This window comes from Drosophila elegans, unplaced genomic scaffold, assembly GCF_018152505.1.
Source record: "Drosophila elegans isolate 14027-0461.03 unplaced genomic scaffold, ASM1815250v1 contig_149, whole genome shotgun sequence".
Lineage (NCBI taxonomy): Eukaryota > Metazoa > Arthropoda > Insecta > Diptera > Drosophilidae > Drosophila > Drosophila elegans.
The window spans coordinates 11,378,330-11,394,357 of NW_024545513.1; the positions used below are offsets into that span (position 1 = coordinate 11,378,330).

Below are 16,028 nucleotides of genomic sequence, written 5' to 3' on the forward strand. Positions count from 1 at the left end.
GGAAATAAAACAGGGCTTATAAGTTTACATATATATGTTTACGCATCATTTAATTTGAGTTTATTCAATTCAATGCTTTGTATTTTGAATACAGTCTTAGTTCAGTTAGCTGTTTGGCCCATGACTGTAAATAATGTTATTATAACTACAGTTTCGGTTTCAGTATCCCATCTGTTGCTGACACACCGCATTTCCAACTTTTGGGGTGGAGCTATTCAAATATTACTCATACGCCATGTTGGAACGGTGGAGTGAACAAAAACCCAATGGCCAGTTATTAGCTGACAGTTCAGTTCAGTTTAGTTCGGACCAGTTCAGTTCGCTTGGATTTTGGTTTTGGTTTCGGTTCACAGTCACAAACTGGCCAACAAACAAATGACCGTTTTATGGCCGGCAATCAAACACAAGACCACAAATACTTAAACTTATGGGTTGTCTGTATATGCCAGCAAACAGATATGGCCGCCATATGTATACATATATTGGATGCCTGCCATCATCATCATCGTGGCCTGGCAGAAGTTCCAGTTTCACACACAACTCGACCACAGAAATATATAAAAAACACATTCCTATTACAAATCGTGGCGAGTAGCATGCCAAAAAAAAAAAAAATAAACGAAAAAGAAAAAGTATGTTTTCATTCCCATAAGTGAAAAGAGGCCGAGGGGCGGTGGAAAACCCACTGACGCACTTATTTTGCGCTTTGAATCCAATCACGTACCAATTTTCCAAATTTAACCTTTTTGAGCCTTCAGTTGCTGGCTGCCAATAAAAACCATTTGCCAGAGTGAAATTTATATGGCCGCGTCGATGAAGAAAAAAAAAAAAGCGAGGGGAAAAATCGTGTATAAAAGGAGTGCAAGCGAAAAGAGGTAACAAAGAAAGCGGTGAAAGCGGAGCAAAAGAGTGTGAGCTAAAGACCGCAGGCCAAACGCCCTCTGAACCGTTTCAATTGACCGAAGGCGAGGTCTTCCTTTTCCAACACAACCACAAAAAAAAAAAAGTAGAATATAACCCCCATGATGTTCCAAAACTCTCAGCTGAATATTCTCTTTTTCTGAATATGAGTTCGTGACACGAGCTTTAAAGATAAGCCAGAAAATAAAATACAATAGATTCTATGTAAATAAGTTCAAGTCCGATGTACCTACTCAAGACCAACACAATTTAGCTATTCCTACAAAAATGTTTTCTTTGTCATAGTATAGTTTGCGTATAGTATAGGTTCCTGGTGTGTATTAGTTTATTTCTGGTTTTATAAATATATAAACATTATAAACATTTTGCATTTAAGGGGATGTTATGTTATTATTTCTAGTAGAGTCTATCCTAGCCCTCGTCTCTAGTTGCACTTTACTTGGCTTCGTTTTCCATATTCAGTTGATTTCCATATTAATTTCGTAGTCTGGGTAATTCGAGGCGTTCTATCCACGTCGCTCAACTGCCAGCTACACGGTGAAAAAATTTATATTATTTTAATTATACAGTTATATTCTATTTTGTATTCTTCGTCAAATGATCTTACTAAATTTGAAATGTTTAAGGTCTTGAAAACCGAAAAGTGTGTCAAGGCGGAGAAAATGGCAATTCTTTTTTCGAAACTGCGGACTGTAATTTCTAACCGTGTACTACTTATGCTCGTTTCGATTCTCGTATCTGTTTGCTTGGCTCCCATTTTCTGTAAGCGACACCATAAAATACTGAGCGTGTTGGGCACACATACGCACACAACACAAGTGCACTCGCATTCACACAACTGCACTTGTATTCGTACACACACATGTGTGCGGAAAAGTGCCGGGGAATTTTTCCCAGTGGAAGAGTAAGGGTAAGGGTAAGGGGAAAGGGGAAAAACTCACTGACCTCACCAATATTACCAAACCATCGATGCCTTCGATTCTTGGGCTTCGAATGTTCCGCTGAAGAGCCGCCCCTTGTTGTTTTATTTTTACGCGATGCCACTTTTGGCTTTTGTTGCCAACATCCTGTCTGACCCTGCCACGCCTCCGTGCCCCGCCCCATCCCTTAAACGAACTCAACTTTGACCCCCTGCGACCCCGTTGCGAGTGACGCTTCATTTTCTTTATTTCAGCTGGCAGCACGCGCATTACATTACATTACATTACATTACAACATGGCCGGAATGGGTCGATCCGGATCCGGACCGTAGTCCATGTCCGTATTCTTGTCCATATCCGTATCCCTGCCCGTCCGTCTGTCCTGCCAAAGGAGAGAGCGAGATGGGGATAGGCAACATCGCATTTCGGCCATTTGTTGTTTACCCGTTTCTATTCGATAGCGAGTGCGAGTTCGAGTGTGAGTGCGAGTGTCAAGTGAGTGTTTGAGTGTTCGGCTTATTCATGGCCAAAGTATTCGAGTGAAATGGATGCTGGATGCCCACTAAGTAATTGTTCGATATAAGCTTACTGGCCTCAGAAGCCCGAAATTAGGTTCTTTTAACCAAATTACTTATAACATGTTCCCAATCAATTTGGATTTATTAGGGTTCGGAAATTAGGTAAATATTTCATGAGAAGTTTTAGGCGAGTCTTTTTTTTTTCAATAGACGGGTTTATTAATATTGTGTATTATTGCCCAGGAAGAGCGTATACCAAAAACCGATATTTTACAAAATATTCTACTTATTTAAAATTAATATATCTTTCCCAGCCATCGAAGTACTTTTACCCTAAAAGAGTTAAAGCTGATTTTTCCGATTTAAGCCTTCTCTTGACGCCGATTTCCACCCTGTGGCTTTCTTTTCTTTCGCTTTTCCCCAGGATTTTCATCAACTTCTTTTACAGTTTGCTCGATTTTTCGGTACAAATTGATGCCATCTGTTCGACGTTTAATGCCTCGGGGTTTTTGGCCAGCTCCCGGGCCATTTGTCGTGCAACACTTTCAGCGCTTTTTAATGCAGTGGCTGCATAATTTTAACGCTCGTAAGTCGCCTGCATTATCCGGGCCATAAATCGGAGACGACTTTGCCTTTACTTCTTGCCGGCCACACCCACTTCTCTGTCTTGCGCCCCCCACTCCGGGTTTTCGGTGCGGTGGAGCAGTTCATTTTGGCCAGTGGGCAGCTCAGTTTTCACACAATTGGCCCCGGACTCACATACGTATTATACATACAAGCATTTCGCTTTTGCCAGATATTTGTATACATACATATATTCCACCTGCAAGCACACACTCATCTGACCCGAAAGCCACTTAAGAGCCATTCAAATTACGTTTCATTACGCTTATTGAGGGGGGCAGTAAGAAACCTTTTTATGGGAGCTATGTAATCCCTAGTTTTCGGTGGATTCGCACTGGGATTACCACGGAAAACATAAATTTAACTTAGTTAAATCTTAGAAACAACATTTGTTGTTTCTTTCTTTTAAACATTGTCATCCTTTTTTATTTCTGAACATTAAAAGTTTGATTTAACAAAATCGTTCGATATATCAAATCCATTTTCTTGTTTTGGATAGAACAAGAACAAGCCAAATAAGCTTTTTTCGAACTTAAAAAATAAACAATATTCTTGGGTAACCACAAGTCGATCAGTAAGGCCCATTGTCTAAAAAGTTTGAACCTTTGTTTTATGGCCCCGCAACTTTTAGATTCAATTTGTTTTTTGGTCAGCTATAAAGTTATTGATTTAATTCGTATCTGGGGAATGCTTAATCAAAAATACTCGGATATACATATGACGGTGTGGCAGTGCCACCCTGTTTTACCGACACTTTTTCCACCGAAAAAAGTGAAGAAAAAGTTGTTTGCTGCTCGTTAGTTCAACTCTGGGAACGAGATAGTTTTCCAGCTTTCCTTGCTTTTTCTTATCGATTGGGGAACCATCGGAGATTGTATGGTCACTTTCTGCTGGCCAAGTGGGCCAGTTAAGGGCTGTCAGTCCTTGACCGATTGGCTTGCCTGGGTGTTTTGAAACCCCCTGTCAGTTGTTTTTTGGAAGCCAATACACAGACACGTATTTTTTTCAACATTTGAATATTTTATTAAAATTTGTAAAAAAAAAAAAAAAAAATGTGTGATTCTAAGGCAAAGGAAAAAGGCAGCAAACGGAATAAACAGGAAAGAGAGAAGAAATCGCTTCGTTTTTGGGAGCATATGAGTCTCTTATCCTGGGCGCCGGGAAAGTGTCCTGTGGGCCATTGCGAACAGTGGCACTTTCCCACAAGTCTGATGGTCCACCTTCTTAATCATCACTCTCATGATGTCCATACGATGGTGTCCACCATCTATGACAATCATTTCATACGTCTGACCTTTGACCCGCTGAATTACCAGAAAGGAGTTCCCAAGGCCTTGGCAATACTCCTATATGGCGGCATCGAGAATAACACCCGATCTCTGCCAGGGCGCAGGCTTTTAAGCTATGCCAATGAAGGGCTTTTGAACCATAAACATTGCTTTGAACACCATTTAGTTCTGACCCTTATGATCTGCAAAACCACATGGCACTCACTTCTGAAGGACAACGAAACCGCTGACGAACTGGAGGATATAAACGAAACAGATGCCACTATCTATGTGATTTGGATGGTTGCTCCGGTCTTCGGAAGACACATTTACTACACACTGACCATCTTCGATAGTTTATACATGCAATCGCGCAGCGTTGTCCGAAAGACAAGAAACTTTGCTCGTTCGCAGAATCCCAGTGATCTGGCAAGCAGCTCGAATTACATGTTGATCCGGAATAAAGAAGCAATGGAGCTAACCAAGGCCGGTGGTAAGCCGGGCATCCAACTGGAATTGATCGTTAATGAGAAGCCCGGTGACAAATTCATGAAGACGTCTAGCCCACCACATTTGCTTGAGACATTTAATAGTGCCGAAACCAGTATGCCGCGTATAAAAGTTGGACTGAATCGGAAAGCCAATAAAAAACTGCCCCTCAACCGAAAACCCCTGTCAAATCCCAAGCTAGCAGTTCCACTGCAACACATCTAGAGTTGGGAAGTTACAGGGCCAATTTACTAAAGGTAGGCCCTCATTAGACCAGGAAAAGAATCTCTGAAGAATCAATCAACACTGAATTTTGAAAAAGTCATTGCTTAAAAATCTAAAGTTATGTTTGCTTTACATTTGCATCTCAACTAATCCCAAATTTCACCAAACAAATTCTAAATTCTTTTCTTGCCTGTATTTTTTTTTTTTTTTTGTCTACCAGTAAATGACCCACATATAGGTAACATACCGTATAAGATTATAAGCGAGCAAAAATGCTTTCGTTGTTTTCATTGGCATTATTTAAATTCCAGTTTCGTTTTGGTAGTCGCCACATAAAAATGGTCAAATCCTGTGGAAAGTCTGCGTGTGCGATAAAGTGGGAGTTTTGGCGACGATTTTTTAGAGAGGTAAGGGCAACCGAAAGCCATTGCGGTTGTCATCGCACGTTGCACCCAGCAGGAGGTTTCATGCCATCCGTGTTATTTAACGTATGAAGATTTCAGCTTAAAACGGATAACAGACAAAGGTGTTCGCAAAAGCGTTAATTCATCGCACTTTTTTTTTTACCTGGTGGTAGCAAAAAAACTTCAGAGAATATATGTATATCTATTGAAATTAAATCAAATTTAATTTTTGCAAGCAAATAAAATACGGCAATGTTTAAGAAGTAAAGGCTCAGAAATTTTCAGCATAAAATTTATGTCAAACTCTTGTGGGCACTCAATGAAAATATTAAATTTAAATTGTAAAGTAGTACAAAACTAATTAAGAACATTGTAAGGCTTGAGAAATCAATTTGCAAATGAAATACAATTAAACCCGATTTGCAACAGAATTGCAACAAAACAAAACAAAGATGAGAAAAGTACAGTACCTGCCGAAAAAAAAATAGGTGATAAAAGTAAAGTGGCGACTATTCCAGTCAAACTGACAGCCGGTGGAAAGAGTGCGCGATAGCCGCGGAGAACGAGACAGCGATAGCGAAAATCACTGAATGAATCTCATCCGAGAGTTTTTCGCACTTGAAAGAAGGCCGGCAAACAAAACAAGCAAGCCAGGAAGTGGGCGGAAAGGGTGAGAAAAGGGGAACGGACTGTCCAGAGTTGCCTGCAACTGAAATGCCCAACAAACAATGCAAAAAAATTAAAAAAAAAAATAAAGAAAAAAAAAGAAAAAAATGAACAACCGGACTCGGAAAGGTGAAAAATAAGAATGGCTGGCAGCACAAATAAAATGCGAAAATGTTGGGCGACAAGAACAACAAAAATACAACAACAATAAAAGAGACGGTGAAAATCTTCTGCTCTGCGGCAGTGGAAAACTTTTGAATAATTTATCTTGCGTTGAAAGGACGTTTTCATTAAAATTCGCCAACGTATTTAAAGTGCGAGATAACTCCCAGAGTGACGATTATTCAAGTGAGTTCATTTGCCTGCTAGGAATGCTAAATGCGAAAGACCCATACAAACATACATACATATACATACACATACATACATTTAATTATAAAGGTTGGAGAAAAAGTCCGTAAAATGTTCTGTACCAATGACAACTAAACTCGTGTACAGGAGAATGTATGTACATACATAAATTTGTTTTATGACCTCAGAGACATGCAGATCTCAATAAATCAAGAATATAATAAATGTTATCTAATATAAAAAATTAAATTTTCTAAGAATCTTTTAACTTTCTTATTTTGTTATAATAAAAAATGAGCACACTATATAGTAACAGAACTTTTAGTTATTTACTTGTTCTCTTGTTTGGTATTCATTTGTCTTAAGTAAGGTAAATATTTAAATTTTTACTCAAAACGCAATAAGTAGCAATTATAAGCACACATACATACATACTTTCGCAAGGGCGGCGGTGAAACACATATATGTACATAATTTACCTCGTAAAAAAAACACTTTAAAATCGCGAAATATCAAACGAAACTTATTGCACTGCCCGGACATCTTATCTTACCATTTAATTAATAATTATTTACACATTTAAGAAATCGAAAGGCGGCGAAATTTGCTTAAATAGATTTTCTAATGCAGTGACGCCGCAATTGCTTTCCAATGGATGAGAATAAAGAGGAAGAATTGAGAGAGAAGGAGAGATAAGAAAACGAAAGAGAGCTTTAAGAAGATCAGAGAGAGCGCTCTCATTATCGTTGCTTTAATCCCAGCTTAAAGCTTACATTTTCGCTCTTTCCCTTTTCTGTTAATTCTTTTCTTTGAATTTTTTGCTGTGCACCACTAAATTTTACCCAACAAATGGACGTTGTTATAGTGCAAATGGCAACAGTACGAAACAACTGAAGCGCAAGTGTTTTCATTGGGAAATTGTTTTACATTCCAATTTAATTCCATTTTTTGTTGTGTCTGGTCCCCAAACATTTTTTGCCAAAGGTTGGGAATATGGTTTGCTGTAATTTGGATACACAGTGTTATTTTAATGCGCATTTCCTGTTCGCACGGCCAACTTTTCGGATAAATGCTGTGAGTTTTATGCTTTTGCTTTATTTTATGTTTGCCTCAAAAAACAATTTATTGATTTTGCCCAAATGAAATAATAAATGTCTTTTTTCTTTTGTGGCTACTTTGATTCGCACCTCAGGAGCTAAAGAAAACTTTGATAAGTTCCAAGACTAAATAGTTATTAATTAAACTCACTTGAAAAGATATTGCATTTGTCAGAAAAAAAATATCCCTAAAAATGAAATTTTGATACTTACTTTTTTTTTTTTCTCAGTGCCCTTGAGTGATTTCCTTGATATATATGTAGATATTTTTCTTTGTATTTTTACTCTCGGGAGTGCTTTGTCTTTAGCTGCAACTCTTCCATTTGTGTTGTGAGTGACTTCCTCTGTTGGCTTTATGGCCATTCTTAGTTGCATTTGCCAAAATTAGCCATCTAAATCATGTCCAGCGTTTCCCTTTTCTCTGACCATTTCAATTCCCAGCTCTCGCTTTTTCTATCTGGCGTATTTGTCAAGAGTGAAATCAACATAACATAAATTTAATGTCTGAAACAGACGGAGCAAAAAGGAACCAAAGTAACGGCAACACAAAAAATTACTCTCATTGGCCAGCGGCGAGTTTAAAGAACAAGAAATATCATTTTGTTAATTCTGTTCTTTGTTTCTTTGCGCTCTCTGCAATGATACTCTTTCTAAATATGTGTTACTTAAATATAATATGAACAGTAATAATTGTGTGTGGTAGGAAATGAAAAAAAACTTTAGTAAATTGGTTTATAATTGACTCAAAATTTAAAATAGTTGAAAGTTTTTTAATACAATGAAATCAATAGATCTAGAACATTAAAAATGAAGAAAACTTAACATAACGAAGTACCTCTTTAAAAAATATTTTTATTTATACACGGCAAGCTTAAATTGCGTTATAAAATTAAAAAGTATTAAACTATACTATGCATATTAAACATCGTAAAAATATCCGTTTATGCCAAAAAAATGTAATTTATCTTATTAAATTTTAAACGTATTAGATTGGTCGGCTTAAAAAATCTTTCATGTCTTTTTTTTAACTGCTATATTCGTTGCATTCGTTGAAGCATACATACACAAACGCGTAAATATCGCAAACTCCACATAAAGCTGTATTTATTCAGTAAAAAGGGAAAAGACGCTGGAAAAGTGGGGGCGGGGAAAAAAGGGGGGCGCGCATCACCTTTGGCTACAAAACTGCACTGGGGCTGGCAATTTTCTTGCGGGGCCCCATTTCCATTTTATTCCGCTCCTGGGCAGCGTCGTTTCATCGCGCAATTTCCGCACAAGTGTTGGCAATATAAAAATAGCGACAAAATATAAAAGTAATTTATGTTCGCCTTTTTCCATATAATTTCTATATGCATGAGTTCGGGTGGCGAGGAGTACTCACTTCAGCTGGGTAGTTTATAAAAATGTGTGGTACAGCAACAACTCCTGCTGCCGGCTCATCCTTTTTGTGATATATGAAATATGCATGTTGATGCGCTCGTTTGTATGCGCCAAACTGCATTTAATTTATTAAAATAAATATTTTCAGTGTTGAATAATGGTGTCTGAGTTATGTTAACAAAGATAAGGCACTCGAAGGATTTATCTGGTTCAGAACTTTATCCGTAATTGTTGACATTCTTAGTCGATGCTTTCAATCTGAAATAGGAGAACTTCCTAAGTTAAATGCACGGCAGTGTTGAATAACAGTGTATGAGATATATTGCAAAATATTTTCGAGTGCTCTCCCTTACATGGATTTAGCCAACACTTAATTGCATTTATTTACATTTGATTAAAATGTACTCTTACTTCTGACAGAAATTTTAATTAAATTAATGGTACTTCCTTTTCATTGGCTTAGTTTGGCTAAATTTATTTCCAACTTAATTTATTAGAGCAAATATTTTGCCTGAATGTCGTTAGGTTTGTTAAAACATTGGATGCTTTATCCATAATTGATGACAATCCATGGTCGTCGCTTTCAATTTGATTAACCAATTGCCGCGTTGAAATTTACATGAAGCGAAACCGAAATTAAATATGTTTAGTCCGAAATCACATTTCATTATAGTGCGGCGATTGCATAATAATGTGGTCAACCGCAAATAGCAACCATTATCCGAGTCACCCATACAACCACCCAACTGAAAAACCACCCACCAGTATAACAACCCATCTGTCACATCGCATTGCTAAAGGACAAAATACTCATGAATATATCAGCACGAGCATTTACTAGATTCGATTGACAGGATGTGGCAGGTGGATCTTTGTTAGTAAAACCTAAAAGCAAATACAAATGCACATACCTGAATGAGCACATATTTGCGTAATCGATTTCTAGTTTTTCATATCCAACATTTTTTGATTCGATAAGCCCGAAATTGTATTGATAAATTTAATACCTTAAATTAAAAAGGCATAAATGTAATTCCTTTGTCATATAGAGAAAAATAATTAGGTTGTCCCTTCTGACTTTGTTCAAATATTTCCAGACCAAATTGTCAACTGAAATTATGCACAATTTGTGCTATCAAATGACCGCCTGGCATATTTTTTTTATGTTCATCAAGTATGCAGAAAGAGATAGACAATAATGGCCGAAAGGGACGGAGGTGCAATTCAGAAAGTTAACAAATAAAATTATGCAAACGTCAACGACAAAAAAAAATAATAAAAAAAAATGGAAAAAGAGAGAGCACAAACAAATTTGCACGACAAGCGAAGGGAAAATAAAATCTGACTTCGTAATATGCCAAAACTGTGTTCATAGTGTAAAAATGTCTATTTACATAGTCATGCATCATGGCAGAAGGAGAGGGCTATATGGGGTGCAGAAAGAGAAGGATATAGAAAAAAATAGGAAGGGGATGAGAGACAGGTACAAATGCTTTGCAAGGAAACTAAAAAAAAAATTAAGAATATCTATATGGAAAAGTTCATAAATTTTCAAACGCCACGCGAGCTGGGAAAACCAGAGGAATGGGAGAAAGAGAGAGGGCGACCAGAGGGAAAGAGATGGAGCAACACAGAGAGACACAGATTGCGGCAAACTATTTGCAGCTGCAAAAGTAAAATGCAAATAAATCCCCAAATGCCACAAGTACATGCAACACTAAACAACGGGCACGTTCGTCTTTAGCACCCCTCCAAAGTTTTTCTTTCACCTCACACCTCACACCCACACACACCGATTTTTCACCCATTTTCCCGCCTCGTTTGCCCGCTGAAAGATAGTCCAAAAAACTCGGCTCGCTCACACATATGTATGCAAAATATGCCCACCTGGCAGGGGCACAAAAAAAAAAGAAAGATAAAATTCCGGAAAAAGCCTGGACATTTTCCCCGCAAAATTCGTGTGCAAATCGTTGGACAACAGAGTGCGTGTACGCCATGACGTTTGCCCATTTGCAAGTAAACACTTAGATTCAGATGATTTTAATGTAGCACACTCTCCGGGGTTCGCAGAGAAATTAATTCGAAAAGTAAATTAAATTTTAAGATTTTACCTATTCAAACAATTCTAAAGCTTTACATTACGTTAATTATAATAAATTATAATAATCATGTAATGTTATGGTCCAATTAGGTGAGTTGAAGAAAATCTTCAAGTTTAGTAGAAAAACAGTGAAAGTGTGACGCAAAAATTTCAAAAATTGATACTATTGCCTGAATATTCGGGATTTTCTTTTTAGCGAGCGTATTATAAATCTTACTTTAAAAGTTATTAACAAAATGTTCCTACGGCACTTAAAGAATTCATTATATAAGATATACTGCTATATTTAACCTTCTAAATAATTCATTTAGTTTAATAGTCCGTTTTCATTCTTGCGTGTTGTGTAGCAATTCTTCGATACATTGGCATATCGAAAATATTCTTTAAAACGCTTTAATCCAGCGTTGACCTAATTCCGGTCCTAGTTATCCTTGCCAGGCCCCTGAGATTTGCCTGGATCAAAGGTTCCTCGACTTCGGGTCTCTGTTTTTGAGCATTCCCCAGCTGGAAATCATTGACAATTCGCTGATGTCTCCCTCAAAAGCCCCAAGGAAGTGTGGCAGGAGTACTAAAAATACAAATAAAAAACCAAAATAAAAAAGAAAAAGGGAAGGGGAAGGGGAAAGGTACACATAAATGGCAGAGCTAAAGTGAAACACTTTAGGGGCAGAGGGTTTTGGGCACACGTGGAAGCATTTTGTCGGACCGGAAGTCGCATAATTTCGAAGCGGAAACAACTAATTTGATTGTATTTAGCACCAGTTTGGGGATGCCAGGGGTTTTACCAGCGTAATGAGCAACTTTTTAGTTGCAATTAGCCGACAGAAGCAGCAGCGGCAGTGGCAGTGGCAACTGTTGAAGCTGAAACATCCAGTCGTGGCCCGAAACCTCGGAGCCGGGCTTCTATGGCTTCACCCATTTCACTTTCGTTACTCGCCAAAATGTGCTAACTTTTTAATGCGCTCAACTGTTGTCCAAAGTGTATGATGGTATATGCATACAATACCGAAAAATAGTATGGGGCTGTGCGGCAAACTTTCCTGATATCAAAACAAACGACTCGGACCATAATGCCGGGCAGGTCAGTTGCTGACAGCTGTAAAACTATTTCAAAACTGATGGCACTCCGAATTCTGACAGGTAAAATGTTCCACAACTTTACATCACTTGATTAAAAACTTTCCAAAAACGAGCTGCACTACGCTAACTAATTTTAAACTTTCGCAAAACGCAAAAATTGATTTTACTCTTAATCGTATACATTTATTATTTTTAGATCGGTAGTTGAAAATGGATATTATTAAGGAGGACAAAATAAATGGGTTGAATAGATAACCAATTTCCCCTTTTTATCTACTTGTACCTTAATATTTGATCACACTTCAGTGAAGTAAATATACATCATGGTTCATAGTTCAACGGATACATAAATATATAAAATAGGAAAAAAGGAAGTTATTAATAGAAAAGGATTTACAAACTAAAATAGATTATTACAAATTATGTGCTTACCTACCTTAAAATGTCTGAAAACATGCATTTTAGTATGCATTTGAAACAAGTGCTTTTGCTATTAAGCCAGATTAATATTTGTATTAAATGCCCAAAATAAAACTCCCTAAGTGCAATGCAATTTATTAGAGTTAACTACCTTATATATCTTTCATGACAAAAGCTGGTCGCTGCCCAAGTGGAGGAAAGTTTACAACTCAATTTGTTGGACATCCCGCAGAACATATCCATAGTTAATGATCCTCCGCCGGGCGCAGTTAATATAGCGCAAAACAACAACTAAAAAAAAAATGAATGGGGGAAAACTTTTACGGAAAATGGGGGCTTTTCCAGCAAACCTTTTTGACAAGCGTCGCAGTCATAACTTTTACTGTTCTACTTGTTGTTGCTGTTATAATTGCTCATTACGCTGGCATGTGCCACACCCCCTTTTTCCCTTTTCATCCGACATTTTGCAGCTTTACAGCTCGCCACAATGAAACTTTTTAGTTGATTTTATTATTTTTTCCGTTGTCCCTTCATTTTTCTTTTTTGGTTGTGTTTGGTGTGTTTGATGCCTTCCAATGGCAGATTTCCTGAAACCGAAACTTTTCTCTATGCCCCCGAATCAAAACAGTATGGTTAAAATGGTCAAACACCAAAGACCCTTGGGTTGCCGAAAAAATGTACATCAAATATTTGACTGATTTTATTTCTGGAAGGGTAGGCTAACAGTGTAAAGCGTTGAGTTAAATAAAATCATTTCATAAATTTTGCTGTTTAAAAACAGAGACTTTTCCAGAAAATGGCACTGAAATGGGTGTATAAGACTTGATATAAACACTTTTTAGACGTTCGACAACACACATTAAATGTCCAAACTAAAAACAAAGTAAATATCAATATCAATTTTGAAATATTTAACTTTTAAAGCAATTTTGTTTTTAAATAACTAATTAATTCAATACCAAATTAGGTTTCTTTGTATGCTATATAACATTTTTATTAATTAACACTGGATGTTTAAAATATGTATGTTCAACACTGGCACTTCTTCGGTGCAAGCAATTTAAAACAAAGACTGTCCAAATATTGCGAATGGTTTGCTTAGATGTTGATGGGGGAATGTGGATGGGTGGTTGGCAGTTTGGTGTGGTTTTGGGTGGTTGGATGGGTGGGTCCATAATACACCGGATGGGCTGTGAAAGCCTGCGGCTGGGACGCGACACGTGCAACGGGCGCGTCAAATAGGAATTCATTAACAAAACGTTACACAAAATTTTAATTAAATATTAAAATATAAAAGTTGGGCCAAGCAATATTTCTGTGCGTTGGCGACAGAATTTCGGCCAGGCCTTGGGGCACTTGAGTGGCCCAAAAAAGCCCTCTTAAATACCACCCGCCACACAAAAACCGCCCCCCCATTGCCCCTCGGGCAGCATGACAGGGGGCTTTTGTTGTTGTCGCTGCTTTTGGTAATAGAAAATTAAGTTCTATTTATGTGCAAAAGTTCCTCATTAAAATCGAGCAGGCAAACTTTGATTAAACTTGCCTGCCGCTTTTATTTCTTCCAATTTATTTAGTTTTTTTTTTTTTTTTGGTTCTATTCCTATACTATATAGTCTAATCATATATATACACATATATATGTTTCTCTGGGGCAACAGTTTGTTTTTATGCGACAAAACTTGTCGATAATTTAATTAGTGGAATTTCCTAGCCGGACACAATGCCCGGAAAATAAATGCCAGAGCGGCGAGCAGTAGACAGCAAATTGCCCATAAGACTTGAAAGTAGCCTGGAGGATTGGGGACGTAAGTAGGTGGGCGTGGCACTCTACTCGGTACTCCACAGAAATTCTGCTCGGTTTTGCTTGCGGGCATTTAATGTATCTTTAATTTCCCCTGTGGTTCGTGTCGCTCACACAATCAGAGAAACATATCTACATAACAACATGTATACTCTATATATATATATATATACATGGCGCACATGTGTGCTCGCTTCCGTTTCCGTTGAATAGTCGTGGTTCCGGTTATCTAGGGGATTTTCTTCAGCCCCTTTTTCGGCAGCCGTATTTTACGAAATTTTATACCAATTCAACGACAGCTAATTTGGCCAGCCAACAACTAGATTTGGTGAGACTAAACCAAATAAGTTGTGTATAAATATACATTGAAAATATTCAAATTAAATTTAAGATTTTTAGAGCTTAGCTTTTAGTTTCATAAAACAAACATTCATAGTTCATGATAAGAACAACACGAAATATTTTTGAATGAATGATTAATAGCAGAAACTGGGTAATAACATATATCGTAAAATGAAAAACGAATTGGAATTTTAAATCGAGCTAGAGGTAGCAATTTGGTCCTTAGAATTTTCTTTACACACAACCACTGAAAGCCCTAGACAATAATAACGACTTGTAGTTAATGCTGCCCGGCTAACAAGACCCAGAATATCCCAAGGCCAAAAAAAAAGGAAGCCAAGGGAAGACACATAAAACCCTTTTTAATTCGAGTTTAAGACTTTTGGGGCTGGGCTAATGACGCCTTTGGGGAAATTCCCATCAATGGTCAAGGTTGAGACCCAAAAATAAGTCGACCAGTGCATCCAATTAACTGTGAACATAATATCACTCTTTTATAATCAACAGCTGCCATTGGGGCCAACAAACAAATCAATGAAATCAGTGCGAAGACACGAGAACTCATGAGTCATTCAGTCGGTTGTCTTTTCTTTACGAAAATTGTCCAAAATTTAAATTTTTCATACCATTTAAATGAACATCGATTTTTCGGAGGCTTATCAATAGGAACAAATTTTAAAAATGTCTTAACAGTTTTTATATTTTAGCTTGGCCAAAAAAAGGCGCCTAGCTATAAGATTTACTTTTTTGTGAAGCTATCGATCGATTTTGAGAAACGAATTAAGTGAAACTTTTTGCATTTTTTGTTAGGGGTAACTTCATGAGTTTTTTGAGAAAATTTGCAAAAACAATAATAATAATAAACATGTTTAGCTGTGAATGCCAGTTGATTGGAATCTATGTGATGCATTTTTTCACAGGGCTTTAATTAAAAAAATAAAAGATTGATACAATTTAGTTTTAAGTTTGTTGTACAAGTATAATTAAGTCATAGGTAGAAACAAGACATTTTTTCCAGTGATTCATTCTGTTTCTGAGGTGTGGCTGACTTTGATTTGATTGAGCACAAAACTCACCATTTCCCAGCATGTCCAAACATTCAACTGCACTCAGTGTCCGGTGCGTTACATTGAGGTAAGACCGGATTTTGGAGTGGTTTTCCGGGGGCGGAGGGGGTTGATGGACAACCCGTAATACCCTGACTAGGCATGTTCACATGCCACGCCCCTTTGACGCACACGGCAAATGCAACAAGCTGGCAAAACAGGACTGCGCCTAAAACGAGGCCATCTGGAACACATTTTTCGGTCATTGATGGTCCACAAAAATACCTACTACTTTTATTTCTTATTGGAGGCAATTAAAAAACAATTATTTTAAATATATTTCAAATTGCTAGTCATTATTGCATAAGTTTGTTA

The 16,028-nt window shown here is 37.4% G+C and overlaps 2 protein-coding genes across 4 annotated transcripts in view; both read left to right on the top strand.

Annotated features, from left to right (window-relative positions):
• The window catches only part of LOC108137122, a 75,735-nt gene that overhangs the window by 35,350 nt on the left and 24,357 nt on the right, over positions 1 to 16,028 (top strand). Inside the window, exon 1 of one of the 3 annotated variants that reach the window (XM_017258658.1) lies at positions 7,442 to 7,460. The exons of the other annotated variants lie outside the window; for them this stretch is intronic. The gene's annotated coding sequence lies outside the window, so the exon portion shown is untranslated. Of the gene's footprint in view, positions 1 to 7,441; positions 7,461 to 16,028 lie in introns of those variants that run through there. 3 annotated transcript variants of the gene reach the window in all.
• Positions 3,844 to 5,216, top strand: LOC108137123. The gene has a single exon (XM_041708353.1). The coding sequence runs from the start codon at positions 4,036 to 4,038 to the stop codon at positions 4,963 to 4,965; it is 930 nt and encodes a 309-aa protein (XP_041564287.1). The 5' UTR covers positions 3,844 to 4,035; the 3' UTR covers positions 4,966 to 5,216.